The sequence below is a fragment of the Callospermophilus lateralis genome, chromosome 19, assembly GCF_048772815.1.
Source record: "Callospermophilus lateralis isolate mCalLat2 chromosome 19, mCalLat2.hap1, whole genome shotgun sequence".
Taxonomy (NCBI): domain Eukaryota; kingdom Metazoa; phylum Chordata; class Mammalia; order Rodentia; family Sciuridae; genus Callospermophilus; species Callospermophilus lateralis.
Window position 1 is genome coordinate 9,077,409 of NC_135323.1, and position 21,263 is coordinate 9,098,671.

At 45.9% G+C, this 21,263-nt stretch overlaps 1 protein-coding gene across 3 annotated transcripts in view; it reads left to right on the top strand.

Annotated features, from left to right (window-relative positions):
• The first annotated feature begins 784 nt into the window (after positions 1–784).
• Snx29 (sorting nexin 29) overlaps positions 785–21,263 on the top strand; it is a 389,526-nt gene continuing 369,047 nt past the window's right edge. The window contains exons 1-3 of one of the 3 annotated variants that reach the window (XM_076839902.2): positions 785–844; positions 17,713–17,774; positions 18,980–19,032. In XM_076839902.2, the coding sequence (XP_076696017.1) occupies positions 838–844; positions 17,713–17,774; positions 18,980–19,032 (122 nt within the window). In that variant the 5' untranslated portion in view covers positions 785–837. Of the gene's footprint in view, positions 845–14,741; positions 14,757–17,712; positions 17,775–18,979; positions 19,033–21,263 lie in introns of those variants that run through there. The other 2 variants (XM_076839903.2, XM_076839904.2) reach the window with 2 other exon arrangements.

Consider the following 21,263-nt stretch of genomic DNA (forward strand, 5'->3'; position numbering starts at 1 on the left):
TCTGGATATCCCTTCCCCACCCATAAAATTGGGCAATGACGGTGCCCCTGATTGCTGGGCAGGTGCAGCATTTGGCTTTACACTGGACCCATTCACCTTCTCCTGTTCCACCGCCACCACCTAGTCCCAGGCATTGTTACCTCTCGCCAGGACAATGCAGCAGCCCCCTAACCAGCCCTTTCTCCCCTGCCCATTACAATGAGTTCTTCTTCCAGGAAAAGTGAGGCCTTGCCACCAGTTCAGACTGTGTCACTCCGCTGGGTTACTTACGAGGACCTCCATTCCCTCGCCCGCCTGGAGGTGGGCAGGAAAGCGCCAGACACCCTGCGGGGCAGGAGCTCCCGGCGCCCTCGGGGTCCCCGATCTCCCCTCGCTCACCCTCCGGTGGGCTCCCTCTCACCGCGCAGGTACGGGCCCCGCCGAAGTCGCCTTCTCAGAGAGGCCCTCCGCGATTGCCCTCTGCCCGTGCCCACGTTTAGTCCACGGCTCGGTTTCCCTCGCGATTGTCACCCCTGTCAGGATCTCTGTTTTCTCCTTACTCATGGCCTTGCTCTCTGGCGCCAGCACCGAGGTGTGAGGCGCAGCAGGCGGAAAAACGCACCCTCAACGGACCTCCACTCAAGGGCGGCCGCCGCCACTCTCCTCAGCCCTCGCGCTCCGGCGGATGCCCGTGTTTACCTTCCGGGACGGGGGCGGGGCCTGGGCGGCGACGAGCTCTACTTCCGGGGCGGGGCGGCGGGCGGGGCGCGCGCGCTGTCTCTCGGCCCTTGTGGAGCTCGGCGGCGGCAGACGCGGCGGCGGCGGCGCGGCGCAGGCACCCGCCAGAGGAGCGGCATCATGAGCGGTGAGTGGCGGCCCCGCCGCTGTCACCCGCCCCTGCCGCCCCGGCTCCCGCCGCTGCAGCTGCACACTCCGGCCCCGAGTCCTCGCGCCCCGATCGCCCCGATCGCCCCGATCGCCCGCAGACCCCGGCCCATCTCCCCATCTCCCTGGCTCCCGATCCCGCCACCGGGGTCCCGGCCCCTGGCCCCCTGCAGGTCTCCGATCACCCGAGGCCAGGCACTCCTAGTCTCTGACTCCTGTCCCCGGGCAGGACCAGCTCCTCGATGCCTGCCCCCAGACCCTCCCAGTGCCCCAGCCCCGCGCCCCGTTAGCAGATCCCCAGTTGGGAGCCTTTGGGTGGGCAGTTTCTCCTCCCTCGTTGACCCGCCGGAGTCCCGGCTCCAGCTACCGGCGCCGCTGCCCTGTCATCCCCCGCCCAGGCCCCTGGTCCCCTGGTCCCCTGGCACCCGGTTCCCCACCTGCAGAAAGCGCCTCCGGGCATCCTTGGTTGCTGACCCCGGGACCCGCTGTCAGCAAACCCAGACCGGCAGCTCCTAGTCCCCAGGGGTCTCTCAGCTCTCCGCCCCTTTGTCTCTCGCTTCGCTCTTGTTCCCTCCACCCCTGTCCCCCAGTGCTCTTCTAGCCACCAGTTGTTCCTACTTACCCGGCTCAGCTTCCCTCCCCGGTCCTAGCTTTTTACGTTGCGGTTATTCTTCTCTACTCCAGCCCCTTCCATTTCTTCTCTCAGCTCATCGTTTGAGGTCTCTCTTGTCCTGTCCTGCAGCCCTTCCCTTCTTGCCCAATGCTGAGCCCATCTGGCGACTGTTGCTTTGCTCTAGCCCCTCCCCGCGCCACCAGAGAGGGGGTGGGTTTGGTGGGGAGGCTGGAAGTTAGAGGGAGGTGGGTGTAGACTGCTGGTCCTGTTTCTGAAGTTTAGTGCCTTGACTCTGACTCTGTTCACCCTCCTGTCCTCCCTCTAAAGAGTCCTATTGGTGTTTTGGTGCTAAGTCATTCTTGGGTGTTGTGTGTGGAGATGGGAGTGACTCAGGGAAGCCTCTCAGCTGGCCCCTGACTATTTTTCCAGCCACTCTGGGATCTGGATTCACTTCAGAGGACCCGCCTACCCTCATAGTGTCTGTTTTTCTCTCACTGTTCAGTTATTTCTCAACAATCCCCACATCCAGGGCCCTTGGCCTTCTCCTTCCATCCAGGCATTTCTGGAGGTGTTGGGGGTGGGGGTAGGGGGGCAAGGCAAAGGTGATGAGTTGCTTTTCATGTTAAACTTTTATCTCTGTGGATCTTCAAATTAAATTACATGCCTTTTGTGTTTGCTGCTCAAGAGCAAGATTTATGAAATTGATGGTCCTAATGAATGGCTTGGTGACAGGGGTGTCTGGGACATAGTTCACCTTCTGTTGCCAAAGCAAATGATTGGATCTAATGAATATTCTGATCCTCGGATATTAGTGATAGCACTGCAAAGATGTCATAAGCTCGCTTTCACTTTGAGGTGATGTTGCTGGGTATAAGTACAGGTTCTGGAGCCAGACATTTGGGATTAACTTTGCTACTTAAAGCTCTGTGATTTAGGCTAAGTTACTTGACTATTCTGAAAGTCTCTGCTAAATGAGGATACATAATAGCACCTGTCTCCTAGGCTTGCTGTGACAACTAAATAACATTGGTTAGGTAAACTGATTGGTATTGTGCTTCTCACATGGTTCATTGTCAGGAAGTTAGAGCTGTCATTTCTGTAACGACTCCGTGTTGGGTGTAGTGGGGGCAAGGCTGTTTCTTGGAACATGGGCTAGGACTGTGCAATCTTTCAAAATCTTTGTGGCCTCATGCATGCTAAACATGAGCTCTACCACTGAGCTACACCCTCAGCCCCAGCATTTTCCTTTTCTTTGTGATACTTGGAATTGAACCCACTGAGTTACATCCCCAACTGTTTTTATTTTAAGACAGGGTCTCACAAAGTTCCTCAGGCTGACCTTGTTCTTGGGATCCATGTGTCTCAACCTCTCTAGTGGCTAGGACTACAGATGTGCGCTACTTCACCTGGATAATCTTTTCCTTTTTATATGACCAAGGAGTCCTTGCCATAAACTCAAAAGTTCTGGACCATTCTCTCTTTTATCTTTATCAGAGGAGGAAATGAAATTGAGAAGCCAAAGGAAATTGGTCATTTTCTCTTTCAAGGAGCCACTTAGCTTAGTATCAAAACTCATTTAAAACTTCTATTTTTAAATTTAATGAAAAAATCATTAGGTCTAAAGGCAAATTATAAAAGGAGACCAACTCATAGAGATCAAACAAATGGACACAAGCATTAAGGATGAAAGCCTTTTTTTGGAAAGTTTGCAACTGAGGTGGAAAAAGTGGTTGTGGAGGGTGAAGGGGGAAGTCCAAGGGTATTTTTAATTGTTTCTTGAGAATGCATTTTAAAGTGAGTTTCCTCACTTGTGGGATTGATAATTGGCACGCAATAAAATAATGTGGTAATGTGGTAGGTAGGGAAATATTCCCTCTCTTTCTTTTATCCCATCCCTTTTTTTTGTACAGGGGATTGAACTCTGGGGCACTTAACACTGAACCATATCCCCCGCCCTTTTTATATTTTATATAAAGACAGAGTCTCAGTGAGACCCTCACCCCTTTTATAAATAGATGATTTCAAATATCATGAAAGTGGAAAAAGTAGTATAGTGAACCATCACAGAGATTTGACAGTTCATGATAATTTCACCTATATCCATGCGTGTTTTCCCTCTTCCAAGGTTATTTTGCAAGCAAGTCTCAGACAGTATATCCTTGTATCTATACATATTTTTAATGTGTATCTCTAAAATACAGGAACTCCTTGTTAAAAACACAACTTATTTTTGTTACCATGCCCATGAAAAACAAATAATTCCTTACTAGTATCAAATATCTACTCCAGTTTCCATGATTGTCTTATGATTTTATTTTATAATCTACTTTTAAAACTCAGCATGTAATTTTACATAGTCAAGTTGTTTGAAAGAGACATAAATGATTTAAAAGACAAAGAGACTATTTTTATTTTAATTTCTTATAAATTTTTTAGTGTATTCACAGAATTGTGCAGACATCAATTTTAGAATATTTCTGTTACCCCAAAAAGAAGCTCTGGACTCTTTAGCGGTCACCCCTCAGGCCCCACCCCAGCCCCCTCTATGCATTTGTCTACCGTGAATATTTTATATAAATGAAATCATGCAAGCTGTGACCTTCGTGTTTGGCTTTTTTTCACTAATGTCATGTTCTTGAGGTTCCTTTTTGTGACCAAGTAATATTTCACCTTGTGACTATTTTGTGGTTGGTTTGTGCCTTCAAGGATGGATGGACATTTGGATTGTTGCCATCTTTTTGCTAAGAATAATGCTGCTGTGACACTTTACATGCAGGTTGGTGTGTGGGCGGTTTTTCATTTCTCCTGGTCAACAGAGCTAAGAGTGGAATCACTGGGTACATATGTTTGTTTGGTTTAACCATCTGAGGAGCTGGGTCAGACTGTCCAGCTGTCTGTAGCATTTTACATTCCCACCAGGATGGAAGGGTTGCTTCTCCACATTCTTCCCAACAGTCTTGGATAATAGACATTCTAGGGGGTGTGAAGTGGCACCTCTGTGGTTTTTGATTTGCATTTCCCTAATAACTAGAGTGATACTAAGCATCCCTCCATGTGCCTGTTGGCCAGTTGTATACTTCTTTGGAGAAGTGTCTATTCAGATCCTTTGTCCAGGTTTAAAGTTGGGTTTGTCATTTTATTGTTGAGCTGTAAGAATTCTATATAATTGCTGGATACAAGCCCCTTATCAGTATATTTGCAAAATTTGTTCCTGTTGTAGTTTGAGTTGAAGGAAACCAAGTCATTTATCCTAAGGATTCTTTGCAGGATTTGGCCATTGTCTCATTTTGGTGTGGCTTAACATGCTTTTTAGTTTCTTGTAGATCCTATAAATTGGCAATTATATGTATTTTTGAGTTAAAAATGTATGAGTAGAATCAGAGGTCCGATAGGTTCAAGGTTGAATACATCAAGTGCAAATAACTAGGAAGTGGTATTGCCCTAGATAATGCAAACACGTGATAAATGGGTATAAATGAGGCCAGAAACCACCAACATGGCCATTAATAGTGGAGGGGAAAAACTTAATGTGGTATGGTCACATGACAGAAAATGCAAGGATGTTGAAAGGAATAGTGTGATTTTATACACATCACTGTGGCTACATCTTATCATTAAAGTTCTGTGGGAAAAAAAAAAAAAACAGGGTATAGAATTATACCTAAAATATATGCTTTGACGCCAAATAAGGCAGGCAGGCAAGACAGCATTGTGGATTCATATATGTGCATATAAGTAAACAAACTGTCAGAAAGAAAGACACCTGCTTGGGCAGACGCCTGCTGGCCTGTCTTTTTCACCTTCCCTTGCTTGGGAGCGGGTGTCTCTGGGAGGCAGTAGCCACAATTTATTTGTTCTCCTTGGAGAATTCCATAGATAGGAATGCTTGATTGCTAGCCTCCTCTGGCTGAGGAATTCTGATTTCCAGTTGATGCTTTTGTTTCTACTGGGAAAGGAAAACTAGAAGGGCCAGAAAGCCGCTGTTGTTCCCAGGCACAGTCTTTTGTTGGACTATGCTGGAGGGTCCTGGCTGCACCTTTCTATCTATGATTGTTCTTTCAAGAATTGTTCTGACTTTAGAAAGACTGAAATCCCTGCTTCAAAGATGGGGCTGCCAGGTCCAGAGAAGTTGCATGATTTATGAAACAGATAAGCTTTAAGGGCCTGATAGGTCAGAGTTCTGCGCTTAGTGGGTCATTTGCTGCTATTTCTTGTCTAATGTTTATATACATTTTGGCCACTTTTTCTCATTTTTCTGAAATGTCGAAGGTCATGGTTTTCTGCTTGGCTTTGACTGGGTCCTCTCCAGCAGTGACTTGTACTTGGAATAAAGAAAACAGCTGAAACAAGTGAATGGAAAAAAAAGAATTCTTGTGGCTTTCATTCAAAGCAGAAAAGTGATGCTATTAATATATTTTTTTCCTCAGGAAGGCATGGGGTTGGCCTGTTATTGGAGAATGTAAGAAGTAAATGTTCTGCTGTCTGCAGACGGTCGACCACTCATCTGCTAGCAGGTGCGGTGGACTACATCCCACCGACAAGGACTCCTGCTGTTGTGTCGCATGACTCTGTCTGGGTGACTAATAGGAAGTCAGATTCTTAGTGCTTTTAAAATTGGAACTGAAATCCAAGATTTCATGGGCTTCTCTAGATTCTGGCAATGTGAACCCACTTGCAGATAAGCACCTGTGTCCTGCCCCCATCTGCACACGTAGGCCATGCATTCTCAAGGGGGTGCTGGTACCCTGAAGGGGGCGAGAAGAGGTTCTCAGGGGAGGTTAAGATCCACTCCTGTGTGTAGAACACAGATAAGCATGTGGCACACAACCAGATATACATTAAATCTGTGGTGTTAAAATTTCATGGGGCCGGTGATTAGGATAAAAATGTCTAGAATGAATCCTAAAGGGGAAGATAATAGAAAAGATTGAGAAATACCGGTATGAGATGAAGTAATTGTATCATCATCATATAAACATTGCCTTTTGCTAGTTCCCCTAACATTTCAGGATACAGCTTTACCACATTGCTGTCTGGACTCCATACTGGTCACTTGTATGGATTATGTCATCTTGCATGTAGCACAGTTTTTGAACTCTTTGCTTGTGGAGATGCCTGCTGGCCTGTCTTTTCCTCTTGCTCTCTTCCTCCCTTCCTTTCTGTTGTAAATAATGATGCAGTAAACATTTTTGTGTAGAAAGTTTTCCTTTTTTGGGGTTATGTCTTGAGGGTAATTTCCCAGTATTGGTTGCTTTTTTTTTTTTTGGTTAAAGCAATGGTGCTAGTTTAGAATGTTGTCAGTAAGGGTGAGGGTGCCAGTGGCAGCAGAGACTGGCCAGAAATTCAGGGTTCAACATTCAGCAAACCTTTACTGGGTGACAGTTTGGTGCATCCTCTTATCACTTTGCAAAGGGCTGTACATTGGTGTCTGTTGGGGCAAGCTGAGTAAACTTACCCCTTTGTGGTAATTACCCCTGCTGGGGTAATGCTGTGTGTATTAGCCAAGATTCTTCATTTGATTAAACTGATTTCAGCAACATGGGAATATATAGTGTTTTACTGGAAAACTTTAGGGATAATTCTGGCCTGCTTCAGACTCGGCTGGATCCAGGTGCTTGGGGAATCGTCAGGATCACCTGTACAGCTCTCAACTCTACTTTACTCTCTGTCAGCTTCATCCATAAGCAGCCCTTCTTCCACAGAGGCAAGAGAGCTCCTAGTGACTCTTGGACCACATCCTATAACATAGCAGCACTTGGATAAAGAGTGGGCCTTTTCCCTTGTGCTCCAGGAAAAGTTCTAGGGCTGAAACACAGGGTCTGGCTGCCCAAGTGATCATCCTGGAACCTATCGCTGTGCGTCTGGTTGGCCAGGACTGGATCATAAGCGCTGTCTGGAGCCCAAGGGTGAAGTCTGTTCTGCTATGTGCCTCGATGGAGGAAGAACTAGAGGAATGGATTGTTATAATTTTGGGTGGGGGTGGTCAGGAAGGCCTCACTGGGAGAGTAATATCTGAGTAGAGGCCTTAATGAGGTGCTTGACCCCTTGGTTTTGCTCCTGAGCAGCTAGAAGGAGTGAGATTGCTTTTTACTGAGGTGGGAGAGGCTGTAGGGGAGCAGATTTGGTGAGCGGAGTTTGAATCCTACAGGGGTTAGGACATTTCCTGGCCGTGGCTCCTGCTTGCTGATCCAAGAACCCCTTAGAGTTCTGGTAGTAGTACTTCGTCTGCTACCTGGTAGCACCCTGTTGGGCCTGGTGCCCCACTTTCTGAGGAAGGAACAATCATACCCACACCCATCTCAATTTCCTTTGCTTGTGCCTGTGGATGTTGGAATCTGCTCATTCCTCCCCCAACTTAAAAAAAAAATATTAAAGCAATAAACCAAAATTAAATTAGAGACAATTATGAAAATAGAGAATGTACCTAGCACATTAAATATTTAGGTATTACATTTCTTTGTTTAAAGCTTATGTATGTATTCTACATAATTGCATTGAGCTTCCATTTGAATTAGTGTTTCCATTTCATAGCATTTATCCATGTTCCTTCTCTACACAATATTTTAAAAGGCAGTATAACATTTGGTGAAATTAATGTACAGTGGTTAGGTAGGCTTTCTGCCATTGTAGCAAAAGAAAGCAAATTCCATTTATGATGTTGTGGGACAGGAATGGCAAATGTTTTCAGTGAAGGGCCAGATAGTAAATATTTTCTGCCTCCTGAGCCATCTGGCCTCCACCCCAAGTACTCATCCTGTTGTTGTAGCATGAAAGGAGTTGCAGGCAATACAGACATGAAAGGACATGACTGTGTTCCAGTAAAACTTTATTTAGAAAGACAGGCAACAGCTGGATTTGGCACGTGGCCTGTAGTTTACTGATCCATCTTCTAGGACACTGCATTGAAAATCTTTGTGCCCCTTTTTGCTGTGTTCAGGCAGTCATTATGCTGTGGTGGGAAAAGCTCTGGATGCAGATGTCCTGGATTTAACTCTCTATTTAACTTGGGCAAAGGTTGGAACTTCTCTGACTCTTAACTCTCCCTTTAAAAAATGGAAATCGAAGCAAATATGTAGTGCTTTTCTTAGCACCTGGAAGACGGAGGGACTGGTGAAGTAGTTATTTATTCTTTTTCTTATTTCCCCTGTTCCTCTCCTTTAGTATTCAAGGTGTCAATTACATATATATATATATGTGTGTGTGTGTGTGTATACACACACACATATACACACATATGTATGTATGTATACACACACACACACATATACATACACATATGTATATTTTTAGCTTTTGGTGTGTGCTGCACATCGTTTTTCAGAACTCACTGTGTCAGTATATCACTGTCAGTGGGTGCATCTGATTCTGATTTTCTATAGTTTAGCTCACAGGGAGTTTTCCTTTTAAATATTTCTTGGTTAATTATATAATTATAAAATTTTGTTGAATGGTGGTTATTAGTAAGTATATACTTAGCCTTTCTGCAACCATGAGGGAAGGTACACTTTCTCTTCAAAATATTTGAACACTGCCATTTTAGTGTTTTTCCTACAGCAGAGATTAGCATGCTGGGCCAGTGGCCTAATTTGTAAATAAAGTTTTATTGGCACCCAGCCATACCCATTCATTTCCTATTGTCTATAGATGCTTTCATACTACAATAGCAGCATTGAGTAACTGTAACAGAGGTCTGATGGCTTGCAAAGCCAAAAATATTTACTGTTTTGCTCTTTTCAAAAAATGTTTGTCCATCCCTGCTCTAGAGAAAATTGATGGCCCTATTCTTTGCTCATTTGTGAATTGCTGTTGGCTTGGTCTTTGATCTTAGACATCAGGAGCCCATCTGTCTCAAGGAAGAGCCTGCCTCTTTCCACTGTGTGATGGTGGATGATTTGTCCTCCCTCAGCAGCGCTGCTTTACCCCACAGTCCTGGGAGGAAGAATGGTCACCCATTCATCTGTGTATGAGCTAATGTTTGAGCAGACTACTGCCTCTTCCACTGCTGGTATGTTTGGGACAGCTACTATGTCCTGGGTTGGTCTGGCCCTCCCCTTTTAAAGCAGTCACCTAGAGAACCCACTAGAGTCTTTGTTCTGAGGCAGGAGGATTGCGAGTTCAAAGCCAGCCTCAGCAATGGCAAGGCGCTAAGCAACTCAGTGAGACCCTGTCTCTAAATAAAATACAAAATAGGGCTGGGGATGTGGCTCAGCGGTCTGTTTTGGGTGAAAGGGAGCATGACTGAACCCCCCCAAAAAAGAGTTGTTGAGTTTTCTGTGAGTGGGGGTTCAGTCATGCTCCCTTTCAGCCCACAACAGACTCTCACCTAGGGCAGTTGTGATTACCCACAATCCTTTCCATAATAGGGAATTTGTCAGGGTTGTGGCTTGACTGGAGGGCCAGGGAAGCAGAACAGTTTATTGTGTCCATGAGGTAGCAGAAAGGTTTCTCAGAGAAGGTACCATTTGAACCAATCACCAGGAGATTGGTTTTCTTTGGTGATATTTCACAGAAGGAGCCTTCTAAAGTTGAGTTGCCCAAGGGGTTGGTCTGCTCTAGAGGTTGGAAGGCATGGACTTTGGGATAAAATGTTGGCTCTGTCACCTTTGGTCTCTTCTTTGGCTAAATGATCCATGGTTCCAATTATCAGTTTCTTCATCTTTCATAGCAGGGCTGCCAGCTCTACCTTACAGGTAGACGTGAAGGTGAACTGTGTATCGCAGAACGGCAAGTTATGTTTGGTTCATGAAGATCTGGCTGGAACACAGTTCTAAAAAGAGTATAATTAGGTACCAACAAATTGACATGAAAATCTGGTTTTCCAGCCTCTTGGAAAACCAGGAGATGGGGCCGTTGCTGATACTGCTGCAAGGTGCTGTTGTCACCTGGAACTGAGCAGCAACTGCCACCTAAGGGGCCTCTGCCCAGCTGCAGACTCTACCTCGCCCTGCCTTCTGCCCTCTGGCACCTCTTTCATTTCCATTCTCTGCCAAGCATCGGGGTCACGTACATGCCCCTGCATCTATTGGCAGTTCCTTCTGCTCTTCTCATCTTTAGCTTCTGCTTTCTCTCCGTTTTTAAAAAAATTTGGAATGGTGGTGTGCTTTGGAGGTGGGCAGGAATTAATAGCAGCAACAGCAACAGCAACAGCAACAGCTGCTATTAATTCCTGATGCCTGCAGGTGTAGGTGTGTGCTTTCCTGCAAGGGGGGGTCGTGCCTGTCCTCTGCTCAGGTCTGTGCAGGGGTCTTGGTAAAAGGGAAAGGAAGATGGGAACGTGATGATGGTGTGGGCTGGCCACAGCCTGCTGGGGGGTCTCTAACGTGGTGCTGGGGGTCCGCCGTCACGTCTGGAATCAGACACTATTATTTTCATTATCAAGCCCCTCTCCCCCTGCATTCGGCATTCATTCTGGTAGGGTAGTAGTCTGTTAAATTCAGCCTGAAGCCTGCTCATTAACACCTCATCTAAGGCTGCCATCACACCACAGGGGTGGGGTGAGGAGTCCTGAAAGCAACCCTGTGGCACACAAAGCCTAAAATATTGACTGTCTGGATCTTTATAGAAACTGTTCGCCGACCCCCACTTGTTAAAGGTGCAGGTTTTTCCAGTGAACACCAGAAGCACAAATCGTCTGAGACAATCCACTGCAGATGCGCGGGCAGGGCTCCGTGGAAATGCTGCTTGCTGGGTTTTGCAGGGCATATTGAATGGATCACATAGTATCATTTTGTGTATCCTGTAATATCAGTAAATTGTTTATAATGTATTATTCTGTGCTTCCAGATGTTCTGGCCACTGTGTAGATAATCAGTGCACGTGAAGGAGATCAAAGCCTAAGGGCCAGCTGGGAACAGCAGGCGGGGGTTGGGGGTTGGGGTGGCCGTCTCAGGGCCTGGAGAAATGTGGTTGTAGCTGGAGGGGCTGTGGGAGCAAAGCCTGGTTTTAAAAATTAAATCTGGGGATACTATGACATCCTGGAGTGCTGAAGGAATCAGATAGGTGGGGAGGAATAATTGATGATGTGGGAAAAAGGGACAATTGCTGGAGCATGGTCTTGAGCAGGCGAGAGGAGGTGACTCAGAGCACAAGTGGAGGTGTAAGTTACTTAGCTTTTTGGAGCCTCAGTTTTGCCACCTGTAAAATGGGGCAGTTAAACTAATGATTTCTCAACTGCAGCACTGTGGATGTTTTGGGCTAGACAGTGCTTGGTCATGGAGACCATTCTGGGCACTGCAGGTATTCAGCACACCCTGGTCCTCTATCTACTGGATGCCAGTGGCACCCTCGCAGCTGTGATAATCAAAAATATTTCCATACTGATTCAGATGTTAGGGACTTCTATGACACTCCCCTCTGGGTATTCAGAAGTGCACAAAAGAAGTGAAGGTTTTCTACTATGTGTCACTTAGGACTGGGTGTTCCCTGGAGTCATCTCCTTCTGCCCTTGGGGGACTCTCCTGCAGTTGTTCCTTTGCTTTGGAATGTCCTCTTGGCCAGCATCTACCTGTTGCAGTCCTTCTCTCTTCCTTGAGGTGGAATTCACACAGAGGTGAATTGTTTAAAAGTGAGCAGCTAAGTGGCATTTAGTACGTTTGCAGCTTTGTGGGGTCATCACCTTTTCATCAGCCACAGGAAACCCTAACTTCTCCCCTGTCCCCCAGGTCCTGGTGATGTCTAGCTGTGTGTGTGTCTCTGGACTTAATGTCTTACTCTTCTCAGTTTGGGAGGCACAGCTCGAGCTTGAGTTCCTCAGTGAACCTCCCCTCCTCCCCCAGCAGGATGGCAGTGTGGTGGGGTGACAGGAACACTGGTCTGATGAGTCAGGGGGACCAGGGGCCCTACCTTCAACTTAGCTCTTGCATTGCTGTGTGATTTGGGGCAGAATTCTTGGTATGCCAAAGAATGTGGCCTTCTTTTTCTTGTCTCTCATTCCGGCTTTGGTTATAGCAAGGATTTCACAGTTAGCCTCAGCTGAGAGACGTGTCTCCACCACTGCAATGAGAGGCAGAGAAAATACCACTGTTTAAATATGTATGTGGCCTTGATCAGGTGACCTACTCTCTCCTGGGCCTCCAAAGTTGTTGGCTAGGAGTACAGTAGGAACGTGGTGAGCACATGCTTGCATTTTGCTCATTTTTCCTCCCCAGGGGACCCTGGTTTACCTTTTCATCCTGCAGAAGACTAGACCCAGGAGCACGGATTAGATAGCTTTGCCTGTACTTTGGCGTTGAAAGGACTTCTTGGAGCCAGAAGTCTTGATGGCTCTGGGGTCTAAGCTGCCAGCAACAAAAATAGTGAAATCGGACATGTATAAAGTACTTGGTATATACTAGGCCCTGGTCTGGGTGTGCCCTGTGCATTCACTCACTCAGTGATCTAGGAGGAGGTCTCTGATGAAGCGCAGACAGGTGAGTAGTTTGCCCATGGTCTCATTGTGGTGGAGTAGGGATAGGCCTATCCTGTTCTTCCACTCTTTCTTCCCGGGCAGCCCCTTAGCTTGAAAGGAGACTCCAGGCAGAAGACCAGAGCCTTGTGGTAAAAATTAATGTAGGACCCTAATGGATCTACACATGAAATTAAACATTACATCCTAAGGACTCTAAACATCAAAGACAAAGACAACAAGCCAGATGTGGTGGCGCGTGCCTGTAATCCTAGAGTCTCAGGAGGCTGAGGCAGGAGGATCACAAGTTCAAAGCCAGCCTCAGCAAAAGCGAGGCACTAAGCAACCCAGTGAGACCCTGTCTCTAAATAAAATACAAAATAGGGCTGGGGTGTGGATCAGTGGTCGAGTGCCCCTGAGTTCAATCCCTGGTACTGCCCCCCCCCCCCCGCCCCAAAACAGAGAGACAACAGGTGGCACCTACATACACACCAGGTGATAGGATTTCACGAGGGCGTGTGATACTTGTATTAGAGAGTGGCAGGATGACTGCAGTTCTGACAGGTGTGTGGGGCTGGAGGGATTCCCTGAGCTCCTTTCCATTTTCCATTCTCATTTTGGTAGTGATCTAACAAGAAATGGGAAAAAATCCTCCTCTGGCTTCCTGGTTGATGGTGTTGGCTGGGGCTGCCCCTGGAGAAGGAACAAGAGGGCTGGGGTTTGGTCACTCAAGTATCACCGAGAAATGCCTTCAGAACTAGCAGTGGGCTGTAGCGGCAGGTTTGTAACAGGGGTGAGCAGGATTTAGCAGGTGGCACTGCCATGAGCCAGTGGACTTGGAGTTGAGTCCCTCTTTGACACTTCCCATGGTCTAGCTCTGGGTCATTTCCTGTCTGGGCCTTGGTGCTCTCTGTTGAATGGAGTCCCTGAACCTTCTGTTAAGGGTTGAATAAGCCAGTCCTTTACCAACTTACCCGTTGCCAGGGCTCAGTAGTGGGCATCAGCTCGCTGTTCCTTTTGGGTGGCTGCAGTGCTTAAAACTGGAGGATTCTTCTTGCCTGGGCATGTGTGGGAGTGCATTCTCTGCCTGTCACTGGGGTAAGGTAAGAAAGAGGACATTGATTTGTCTATCTTCCTGTCTTCACAGGGTCCCTGGGTTTGCAGACTGTAGAGCTGACTAGGAGAGCATGATCTTATGCAGAAACCAGTACCCAGGGAAGGGAAGTGATTGTCCCTGTCACATGAATACCAAGCAGCTTGGCTTGGATGAGTACTCATGTCTTATGACTTCCCACTCAGTGCTCCTCCAATGATTCCTCATAGCCAGGGGCCTCTCTAGGCACTTCACCATTGATAAGTGTCCTCGAGGTCACCTGTGCACCCTGTGTCCTTTGAGACTCCTTTCTTACAACCCCTCTTCAGGGCTAAGATGGCCACAGGTGTCCTAAGATCAGGATTGTCTCGTTTGAGTGCTTCCTGCTTGCAGAAGAGATCACAGTTGGGGAAGTGAACCTCTGGATTGAGACCTGTATAATCTCAGGTTGCTTTTCTGTAGAATATCGGCTGCCTCCCAACCCCCATTATGAAGAGAGATTTTGCAAAGTAAGGCCCAGGAGGCTGCTGACATGTCACTTAGAACAAGCAGGACAGCAAAGTACCCTAAGAGATATCTAGGATTATTGTGCATATCAAGAGATATATGTGCTAAATTCTTTCTGTTCAAGTGTAGGTCAGGAGCCAACCAACATCACCTGGAAGCCTGTGAGAAATGCAGAATCTCAGTCCCCACTGTTCACCTTCTGAATCAAAACCTGCCTTTTTTTTTTTTTTTAAGTATTTTTATTTTATTTATTTATTAATTTTTTATGTGGTGCTGACGATTGAACTCAGTGCTAGGTGAGTGCTCTTCCACTAAGCCACAACCTCAGCCCTAGAACCTGCCTTTTAACAAGATGCCCTGGAGATGCATGTGCATGTTAGTTTGAGAAGTGCTGTGTTAGAATATGTCAGTAGTGAGGTGATGGAAATTATTTTCCTTATATATTTTTTTCTGATTTGTTTTTATTGCATTTTTCACATAAATTAATTTTATAATGTGAAAAATAGTAAAGGCATTTCCAGGAGCAAAACTCTGTCAAGTTTCCCATTGGCATTGCCCAAGGGCAAGTAGTTGTTGGGTCTAGTACTTGGAAAAAGAAAAGCAGAAGGCCCAACTTCTGTATTCTGATGTTAAAAAGGAGGGAAGAGCAAGGGACAGGGTGTATCTTATTTTATTTTTGTACTAGAGATTAAACCCAGGGGCACTTAACCACTGAGCCACATCCCCAGTCCTTTTTATTTTTTTTATCTTGAGTCAGGGTCTTGCTAAATTGCTAGTTTGGCTTTGAATTTGCAATCCTCCTGCCTCAATCTCCTGAGCTTCTGGGATTACAGGTGTACACCACTGTGCCTGGTAGGAGCAGGATTTATTGATAAACACAGGTGTCAAGGGAGGTGTTGGAGGGTCTTGGGCAGGTAGGTCTGTATCTATCCTGAATGAAGATGGCCATTCTCTTCTGTTGGGAATGTTTTCCTTGTTAAGACCCTCTTCTTACTGGGCAGTGGTGGCGCACACCTGTAATCCCCGTAGCTTGGGAGGACCACAAATTCAAAGCCAGCCTCAGCAACAGTAAGACATTAACAGCTCAGTGAGACTCTGTCTCTAAGTAAAATATAAAATAGGGCTGTGGATGTGGCTCAGTGGCCAAGTGCACCTGAGTTCAATCCCCAGTAACTCCCCCACCAAAAAAAAAAAAAAGAACATGGTAGCATCTGATGTATCGGTTGTTTTACTGTGTGTCCTGGAATATCAACTTCCTGTTTTTCTCTCCAGGCTTGGAGTAAGGCAAGAGCCTTGGTGTGGTGGTCCTCACACAAGCTGTAAAGGGGCAGTCTTGTATTAGGATCACATCAATTAGTGTTCAAGTTGGAGCAAATCTAAACCTTTATCCTTGTCCACGGACCCCCTGTGACTGGCCCCTGCCTGCCTGTCTGATGGTTACTTTCTTTTTTGCTCAAGTCACCAAGTTACCGGCAGACTTCCTTTTAGTCCTGGAAGACTAGGGCCCCCAGCTGTTTGCTGTGCCTGGAATTTTTGCCCTTCTGCTTTTTTTTTTTTTTTTTTTTTTCCCCTCAAGGCTGCTCCTCCTCTTTATAGAGGGCTCAGCTCAAATGCTGCCTGTGTGGAGACCCCTATGGCTGCACTGGCTAAGTGGCCCTCTTCCTTCCTATCTCACCCCTCTGTTTGGTTTTTCTTTATGGCCTGGCTTTCTAACATCACTTGCTGGTAGATTTTAACCCCATGGGAAAGTGGCACACTCCTGTGTCCTTGCCGCTTAGAGCATTGCTTGCCACACATTTAAAAGTTAAATGCATCCTGAGTGGATCCACTGATCGGTGCACGTCATCGTTTGATGCCTCTGAGCTTGTTTCCCTGTGCATGGTGTGGTGTCACGACTGCCAGGGGGATTTTGAAGGTTAAAGGAGGCGATGCATGCAGAGTACTCAGCTTGTGCCTGTCATGCGGGAGTGTCCAACACATGGTGGCAGTTGTTATCAACTGATTGGCCTTTACTTGATGTGCAGGAATCAGGGACCCTCTCTGAGGCAGTGCTCCTCTCTGGTGCAGTCCACGTAGAGTTGCCCAAGACAGAAGCAGCTTGATAGCAATTCAACACCTGTGGTGTGGAGCATCTTTGAAAGACTGTGCTCTGGGCCTGCATCATAACCTGCAGCCTTGTCTCTGTTGATTGGAGTCATTGTGCTTCTTATGGAACTTCGGTTTTAGAATATTAGTGACCCACCTGGTGCTTTGGTTCCTCAGACCTTCTGTTAAATGTTAAACTTCTTAAACAGAAGTTTGGTGTATGTCATATGTTTCATTTGGGAATGTTTTTGGCTGCAAGTAACAGCCCAATGTGTAGTGGCTCGAACAAATGAAGGTTTTTATTTGCTGAGAGTTACATCATTTCTGGTATTGGTTTAGCAATAATATCCAGTTTAGTGCCTTTGTAATTCTTTTGACCTTTCCCTGAGGCACTTGGCTTCATGATGGCAAGATACTGCTGTGCCTCCTCCAAACCCTGCATGTTTACAACTAAGGCAAGGCATGTGAGTGGAGGAAGGCATGATGCCCTGCATATCTGTTCTCTGTATAAAAAGGTATAACTTTCCCGGTACTCCTCTGATTACTTCTCATTGGCCAGACTTCTTAAGGTCAGCCTTGCTGCTGAGAAGAGGAATTATTAGGGTTTTAGTGTGGGTTGCTGCAGGTGGTGTGGGGAAAGGATGCTGGAGGTAATGGTGAGATCAGCCAGCAAGCAGGGTCTCCCAACCTAGGAAACTCGTCTTTGATGTTAGAATGTGGGTTGTCAACTGCAGTCAGTTTTTCTTCCCAGAAGATAATGGCAATATTTGGAGACATTTTTGTTGTCACAGCCCAGGGCTATGTGTGTGCTGATGGTATCTAGTGGGTAGAGGCCAGCGATGCTGATACACATTCTACAGTGTCTGTAGTGCAAGGTTGGAAACCCTTAGCTAGACCATTGTGGACATGTTCCTCAAATTTGGGGAACATGTATCTCTAGCCCTTTTGATTTTAATTAGGCTAGCTGTTTTCCTGTGATGCAGAAACAGGCAAATGGCCCAACTTCATTGTAATGATGTAGATTCCTGGTACCTTGTCTTGCTATTGATTTTGTTAAATATCAGCAAAGGACTGATCCTAGTTGGGGATAGCCACACACTGTAATGTCAGAGGGTTTATTAGAAGGCTAATATCAAACAGAACTAATTAAACCTCATTGCATTTTAGGATCACAGAACAATGACAAAAGACAGTTTCTGCTGGAGAGACTGTTGGATGCAGTAAAACAGGTAAGAAGAACGCACATGCTTGGCTTTTGGGCTGAGCAAGGGTGTCAGGTAATGAACGTAGAAGTCACTTCTTGCCTTTTGTATAAAAGACTACTTTGTGTGTGGGAATGCTGAAGAGTTTCCCTCGGGAAATGGTAGAACAGGGAAGGTGGTCCAATTAGGGATGGAGGAGGCCTTGTGTCTTGAGTTTCCAAACCCTCAGGAGGGCTTCGTTCTTCAGTGATGTCCCTTTGAGAAGGGCATTGGTGAAAGGACATGGCCTTGGGCTCAGATGTGGCTGGGGTCGAATGCCAGCTTCCTCTCTTTGTAGCTGTTTGTGCAGGGGCAGCTCATCTGCCCTCTCTTAGCATCCTTCTTCTCCCTGGGATCTGGTTCACTTTTCTCCACAGGGTGGCTGAGCAGTGAGTTGCCATGTCTTGCTAAGTTGCCCAGGTTGTCCTCACACTTAAGATACCTCTGCCTCAGCCTCCTGAGGATCTGGGATTTCAGGCATGCACCACTGTATCTGGAAAATTATATGTATTTTTGATCAGAAGTTTAGGAATCTTTCAAGTCTGTTATCTACAGCAGAGATTCTGCACCTTTAAAAGAGAGTAGTGGATAGTGGTGATGGTCATGTACAACATTGTGAATTGAATTTTATACTTAAAAATGGTTAAAATGGTAAGTTTGATGTTATCTCTATTTTACTACAATAATTAAAAAAAGCTAATTTGTTTTTGTTTGTACTCACCCTGGAAAGACTGTCATTCAGTACAACCCAATGACTTGTTCAAAGCTTGATCCATGCAGTCATCATTTTACAGCCAGTCATAACAACGGGGGCTAGGTCAAAGAGGAGCCATCCCTCAGGTCTGTGGGAGTCTTACTCACCGCCTGGTGAGCGCTCCTGGTGTGGGTGGTGGGCAGGCAGCCGGGGCAGCATCCCTGAGGTCTGCAGAGAGCCGTGTACTCTGTTTCCTGTCAGTGTGTTTTCCCACGAGGTTGGCTTCCCCAAGTGGGTGCTGAGGCTTCCTTTAAGTGGCAGAGATGTTTACCTTCTTAACTCTGTGCTGTCACCAGGGCATGGGGACCTCCAGATGCGGCATTGGGAATTTATGGCCCCGTGTCCTGCTTTTGACCTTGAAGTTCTGTGTGGGTTGTTCTGTGATGTTTGGAGCATCCTGTGCCCACAGCTGATCTCAGCAGTTTCTTTTTCCTTGCAGTGCCAGATCCGCTTTGGAGGGAGAAAGGAGATCGCCTCTGATTCCGACAGCAGGTAAATATGTCCCTTCTGAAACCACTTACTATCAAGAAAAGGTGGCAAGAGATGGCCAGCTACTTTTGCAGTTGTCTAAAATGTTTCACTTTCCCATAATTCTCCTTCTAGGGATTTTTTACTTTCTTCTTCTATTTTTTTTTTTTTTGAGCTACTAGAGATGAACCCAGGACTTGGCACTGCATACATGCTAAGCAAGTGCTCAACTGCCGACCTATGAATCTCCAGCCCTTTTGATTTTAATTTTTTTTCTTTTAAATTGATACCAGGGATTGAACCCAGGGTGCTTAACCGCTGAGCCACATCCCAGCCCTTTTTATTTTTTATTTTGAGACAAGGTCTTACTAAGTGGCTTAGGGCTTCACTAAGTTGCTGAGACTAGCATTGAATTTATAATCCTCCTGCCTCAGCCTTCTGAGTCACTGGGATTACATGCATGCACCACCATTCTTGGCTTTGATTTTAATTTTGAGACAGGATCTCACTAATTTGCTGAGGCTGGCCTAAAATTTGCAATCCTCCTACTTAGCCTTTCAAGTAGCTGCGATTACAGGCATGTGCCACCATGCCTAGCTCTAGGAATCTGTTTTGAGGAACTACTTGAAATATCTTTCTATGTAAAGTTATTTTCAGGATGACTTGTAATTATGAAAATTCAGGAACCTAAATACATAATAACTGGGAAATGGTGAATCAAGAGTGGTACAGTAGTAGGCTGGTATGTTATGTAGCCATTAAAAATGATGTTCATGTAGATTTTTTTAAAGCAGAACAATGCATATGTTCCAACTTAAAAATTATATATTTAGTAAATACACACGTGTCGTAACAATAAAAAGAGCAAGATATCTAATTATATGGGTATGTAGTTGCCCTAGCTATGTTAAACAACGGCTCTGGGAAAAAAACACAGCAAAATATGAATAGAGTTATTGTTGGGGATATGAATATTGAAAATCTTTGTTTTCTGGTATTTCTAATGTTTTTAATTTTGATCATGTGCTCTTTTTATGGAAAATGTGACCCAAAACTTGCTGTTGACATTACAACCCAGGAAAGGCTGACATAATTGCATAGGCTTATAGCGTTGACCGGACATAATACGTTTTGGCAGAGGTAAGAGACACACAGGCGTCCAGTCCCTGTTGGAAGTGTTTTGTGATGTCAATCAGAGCTCATCCATGCTCTGCAGCCCTGGGGGAGGCTGAGGAACATTCCAGCTCGGCATTCATCTCATTCAGGGCCTGCAAACTGCCCCTGTCCCCCACCCTCTTACCCCAGCCCACCAGCAGAGTCAGTCGTTCTGTCCTCACGTCCCCTTGTTCTTCTGGGGAGCTTAATAACCGTGAACCCAGCATGGAGGGCCACATTACAGAGCAATGGGGATTCTTTGAAACTGGCACAGATTGAAAATGACACTCCCCCTCCTTCCCTTCTTTGTTTTTTCTCCACAACACTCACTGTCCAAGAAACTACAGTATGCTTTGAAATTTTGCCTCTTAACTCCTGTCCCTGTAAGACTAGATCTTTACAGAGATGTTTGGCTCTTGTTTACTGATATATGTGTCCAATGCTCAGAAGCATCTAGAAGTTTCTCAGGAAAGATTTGGTATCCTGATGAGTGTATTATATTGTCCCATAGTCAGGTGTTTAAATGTCTATCAAGGCTTGTGAGCTTCAAGGGCAAAAGGGCTGCTTCCATTTTTTTTTTTACTTATCAGCATTTTGTGCAGACATTTTGGGTCTACCCTACGTTAGGAGGCTCAGTATATGTTAAGCTCTAGGTTATTAGACTGATGTATTGATTCGGTTCTTCCTGAAGGCCCACTGTGGGTACTGGTCTTGGTAGAACAGGGTTTCTTATTTGGGGATCCAGGGTCTACCTGCATCAGAATTTACCTAGGAGGCAGATTTCACATCCCATTCTAGATCTCCTGAATCAGGGTGTGTGTGTGTGTGTGTGTGTGTGTGTGTGTGTGTTTGGGGAGGACTACTATAACTTCTATTATGTAAAATGTTATTTTTAATAGTAGCTTGGGAATTTGCATTTTCAGTGAGCTCCCCAGGTGATCCTAGTGGACACCAAAGCTTTCAGTCCAGTCATTATTCCAAGCCTTGGAATACAGAGGTTATTGAGTGCTCACAACTCCCTGGCCATGTTGGTCTGTGTGTGTGAGCATATGCGTGGATGTGCTTGGTGTGAGTGTGGATGTATCCATGACTTCTTTATC